Source organism: Penaeus vannamei, chromosome 6 (genome assembly GCF_042767895.1).
Source record: "Penaeus vannamei isolate JL-2024 chromosome 6, ASM4276789v1, whole genome shotgun sequence".
NCBI lineage: Eukaryota > Metazoa > Arthropoda > Malacostraca > Decapoda > Penaeidae > Penaeus > Penaeus vannamei.
Genome location: NC_091554.1, coordinates 46453645 through 46458644, shown reverse-complemented (window position 1 = coordinate 46458644; position 5000 = coordinate 46453645). Strand labels below are relative to the sequence as shown.

The 5000-nt window shown below is 37.6% G+C and overlaps 1 protein-coding gene across 1 annotated transcript in view; it reads right to left on the bottom strand.

Moving 5' to 3' along the window:
* Nucleotides 1-5000, bottom strand: part of LOC113805548 (uncharacterized) — a 56349-nt gene that overhangs the window by 45493 nt on the left and 5856 nt on the right. Inside the window, exons 7-10 of the mRNA XM_070123126.1 lie at nucleotides 4946-5000; nucleotides 2585-2794; nucleotides 971-1052; nucleotides 388-531 (exon numbers count right to left, since the gene is read on the bottom strand). The exon at nucleotides 4946-5000 is cut by the window's right edge and continues 105 nt beyond it. Of these exons, the coding sequence (XP_069979227.1) occupies nucleotides 388-531; nucleotides 971-1052; nucleotides 2585-2794; nucleotides 4946-5000 (491 nt within the window). The remainder of the gene's footprint in view (nucleotides 1-387; nucleotides 532-970; nucleotides 1053-2584; nucleotides 2795-4945) is intronic.

Here is a 5000-nt window from a genome sequence, read left to right as displayed (position 1 = left end):
AGAAATGAATGATTGATAAGGGATATGCAATTGCAAGGATGAATTTGGAATGAAGAAAGATGAAATGTGTTGCTGGGAAGAATACCTTTAGGCTAAACACATAGAAAATGTAGTTATAACGATATGCTTAAAGTGTGTTATAAGGATATGCTTAAAATGTATATCGTAATGGGAATGCTGCAGTGAAGAGAGACAAGAGAGTTTGTTAAATAGAATAGGGAGGAAGAACTTACAAAGAATAAATAATTAAAAGTATAAATTCAAAACAAAGAAACATACAAACCGTACCCGTAAACATACCAAACAGCACAACACATCCCCAAACACAGCCAATAAACAAAAAAACCCTTAACACGTCCCAGCGCACACCCAAAGAGACACACTTACCCAAACTTAACGACATAGTCCCCAGGCTGATCGAAGGAGCGGTTCGTGTAATCGAAGAAACCGTCTGTGCAGAAGGTCGTCCCGGGGTCGCCGCCGCAGATGTACGGGTAGACCCCTTCTGTGTCGTTGTAACCGTACACGTAACTGGGGAGGAGGTGGCGTTGTTAGAGGATTGGGGAGATAAGGGGGGGAGAGGAAGAGGGAGAAGAGAGAGAGAGGGGAGGGGGAGGGGGGAGAGGGAGGGAGGGAGGAAGAGAGGAAGAGGGCGAGAGAGGGAGAGGGAGAGGGAGAGGCGAGAGGAGGGAGAGGGAGATGGAGGGAGAGGGAGAGGGAAAGGGAGAAGAGGGAGGGAGAGGGAGAGGGAGGGGGAGGGAAGGAGAGGGAGAGGAAGAGGAGGAGGGAGGAAGAGAGAGAAACAGTGTGGAAGGAAGATAAAGGCGGAGAGAAAGATATAGGGCTAAGGAAAAGAGAGAAAAACAAAATAAGTGGAAGAAAAGGAAATATAAACATCGTAAAGCTTCCCAAAAGAGACAATAAGCCCTGAATACAGAAACAAGAACACAGCGAAAACAGCACAGCATACCCATCATCCATGTCAATGTAGTAAGTAGCATTTGTGGGCATCTGAACACCCGCAGGATGACTTATGTTGAACTCAACATCACCTGCAAAAATAATAAAAAAGGAAATTAATTAATATCAATCATAATTATGAAACAAATATAAAAAGCAAGTGATTAGCCTGTTAATATGCAATTCAACATTGTTCTCACTATTATATCAAAGAAGAAGAAAGAACTTGAACACACGTAATGAAACTGTCATGGAATCATACAAATAATAGAAGATAAAAACAAATAAAACAGAAAAAATAATCAGTTTTTTAATCCAAAATAAACATTTTTGGACAACACGCCCTCACCACAACTCTAAACACACAACCAACAATACACAAACAAAAAATACACAAAATCAGAAACCACAACCCTTAATTACACAACCAACAATACACAAGCAAAAAATACACAAAATCAAAAACCACAACCCTAAACACACAACCAACAATACACCCCCCAAGCAAAAATACACAAAATCAGAAACCACAACCCTTAATTACACAACCAACAATACACAAACAAAAAATACACAAAATCAGAAACCACAACCCTTAATTACACAACCAACAATACACAAACAAAAAATACACAAAAACAGAAACCACAACCCTAAATTACACAACCAACAATACAACCCCTCCAAACAAAAAATACCACAAAATCAGAAACCACAACCCTGATTACACAACCAACCACACAATCCCCCCAAAAAAATCCCACAAAATCAGAAACCACAACCCTTAATTACACAACAAACAATACACAAACCCCAAAAAATCCCACAAAATCAGAAACCACAACCCTTACTTACAAACAACAATACAAAACAAAAAAATACACAAAATCAGAAACCACAACCCTTACTTACAAACAACAATACAAAACAAAAAAATACACAAAATCAGAAACCACAACCCTAAACACACAACAAACAACAACACAACCCCCCAAAAAAAAAAAATCCCACAAAATCATAAACCACAACCCTTAACTTACAACCAACAACAATACAAAACAAAAAAATACCACAAAAATCCAGAAACCAAAACCCCAAACACACAACAAACAACAACACAACCCCCCTCCAAGAAAAAAAAAATCCCACAAAATCATAAACCACAACCCTAAAACACAACCAACAACACACAACCCCCCCAAAAAAAAAAAAAAAAAAAACTCCCACAAAACCCAGAAACCAAAACCCCCAAAACACAACCAACAATACACAACCCCCAAAAAAATCCCACAAAACCAGAAACCACAACCCCAAACACACAACCAACAACAACACAACCCCCCCCCAAAAAAAAAAAAAAATCCCACAAAACCAGAAACCAAAACCCTAAACACACAACCAACAGTACACAACCCCCCCAAAAAAAAAAAAAAAATCCCACAAAATCAGAAACCACAACCCTTAATTACACAACCAACAACCCCCTCCCCCAAAAAAAATTCCCACAAAATCAGAAACCAAAACCCTAAACACACAACCAACAAAACACAACCCCCCTCCCCCCCAAAAAAATCCCACAAACCCCAAACCCCAAACCCCAAACCGCCAAACCACCCACACCCACCAGGAATAGGCCACAGAACAGGAGCCGTGTGCGTGAAACTCCAGTGGGTGATATCACACCGATACTGGCAATTGAGAGTGTGGTTGAATATCCACTCCTCGGTAGGAAATGGCTCTTCGGTGGTGTGGAGGTTGAAGACTTTGATGACCGTGTTGTAGGAGCTGACCGTGTCGTAGAAGTGGACCTCCGTGATGTTCTGCCGGGTCACGTCTGGGTGGAGGAGAAGAAGGGGGCGGGGAAGGGTTGGGGAAGGGGTGTTGTTAGTTTTTATGAAGATGGTTGTTGTTGTTGTTGTAGTTGGTATTGTTATAATTATTATTTTGGTGAAGGGGGCGGGGAAGGGGTGTTGTTAGTTTTTATGAAGATGGTGGTTATTGTTGTTGTAGTTATTATTATGATTATCTTTATTATTTTGGGGGAGAAGGGGAAGGGGTGTTGTTAGTTTTTACGAAGATGGTGGTTATTGTTGTTGTAGTTATTATTATGATTATCTTTATTATTTTTTGGGGGAAGGGGAAGGGGTGTTGTTAGTTTTTACGAAGATGGTGGTTATTGTTGTTGTAGTTATTATTATGATTATCTTTATTATTTTGGGGGAGAAGGGAAGGGTGTTGTTACTTTTTATGAAGATGGTGGTTGTTGTTGTTGTAGTTATTATTATGATTATCTTTATTATTTTTTGGGGGAAGGGGAACCGGTGTTGTTAGTTTTTATGAAGATAGTGGTTGTTGTTGTTGTAGTTATTATTATGGTTATCTTTATTATTTTTTGGGGGAAGAAGGGGGGAAGGGTGTTGTTAGTCTTTACGAAGATGGTGGTTATTGTTGTTGTAGTTATTATTATGATTATCTTTATTATTTTTTGGGGGAAGGGGAAGGGGTGTTGTTAGTTTTTATGAAGATAGTGGTTGTTGTTGTTGTAGTTATTATTATGATTATCTTTATTATTTTTGGGGGGAAGGGGAAGGGGTGTTGTTAGTTTTTATGAAGATGGTGGTTATTGTTGTTGTAGTTATTATTATGATTATCTTTATTATTTTTGGGGGGGAAGGGGAAGGGTGTTGTTAGTGTTTATGAAGATGGTGGTTATTGTTATTGTAGTTATTATTATGATTATCTTTATTATTTTTGGGGGGAAGGAGAAGGGGTGTTGTTAGTTTTTACGAAGATGGTGGTTATTCTTGTTGTAGTTATTATTATGATTATCTTTATTATTTTTGGGGGGAAGGGGAAGGGGTGTTGTTAGTTTTTATGAAGATAGTGGTTGTTGTTGTTGTAGTTATTATTATGATTATCTTTATTATTTTTGGGGGGAAGGGGAAGGTGTGTTGTTAGTTTTTACGAAGATGGTGGTTATTGTTGTTGTAGTTATTATTATGATTATCTTTATTATTTTTTGGGGGGAAGGGGAAGGGTGTTGTTAGTGTTTTTTTGAAGATGGTGGTTGTTGTTGTTGTAGTTATTATTATGATTATCTTTATTATTTTTTGGGGAAGGGGAAGGGGTGTTGTTAGTTTTTACGAAGATGGTGGTTATTGTTGTTGTAGTTATTATTATGATTATCTTTATTATTTTTTGGGGGAAGGGGAAGGGGTGTTGTTAGTTTTTATGAAGATAGTGGTTGTTGTTGTTGTAGTTATTATTATGATTATCTTTATTATTTTTGGGGGGAAGGGGAAGGAAGGGGTGTTGTTAGTTTTTACGAAGATGGTGGTTATTGTTGGTGTAGTTATTATTATGATTATCTTTATTATTTTTGGGGGGAAGGAGAAGGGGTGTTGTTAGTTTTTATGAAGATGGTGGTTATTGTTGTTGTAGTTATTATTATGATTATCTTTATTATTTTTGGGGGGAAGGAGAAGGGGTGTTGTTAGTTTTTATGAAGATGGTGGTTATTGTTGTTGTAGTTATTATTATGATTATCTTTATTATTTTTGGGGGGAAGGGGAAGGGGTGTTGTTAGTTTTTACGAAGATGGTGGTTGTTGTTGTTGTAGTTATTATTATGATTATCTTTATTATTTTTGGGGGGAAGGGGAAGGGGTGTTGTTAGTTTTTATGAAGATGGTGGTTGTTGTTGTTGTAGTTATTATTATGATTATCTTTATTATTTTTGGGGGGAAGGGGAAGGGGTGTTGTTAGGTTTTACGAAGATGGTGGTTGTTGTTGTTGTAGTTATTATTATGATTATCTTTATTATTTTTTTATGTTTGTTGTTGGTGTTGTTGCTGCTGCTGTTGTTGTTGTCTAAGTTATAAACTTACTCTAACTCAATCTAACTTAAAAAACTTACTCTAACTTACAAACCTACTCTAACCTAACTCAATCAAACTCACAAACTTACTCAAACTTAGCCAACTTACTCGTATAATGCTTCCACGTAATATTGCCATCGCCCCAGTCGAACATAACCAGGAT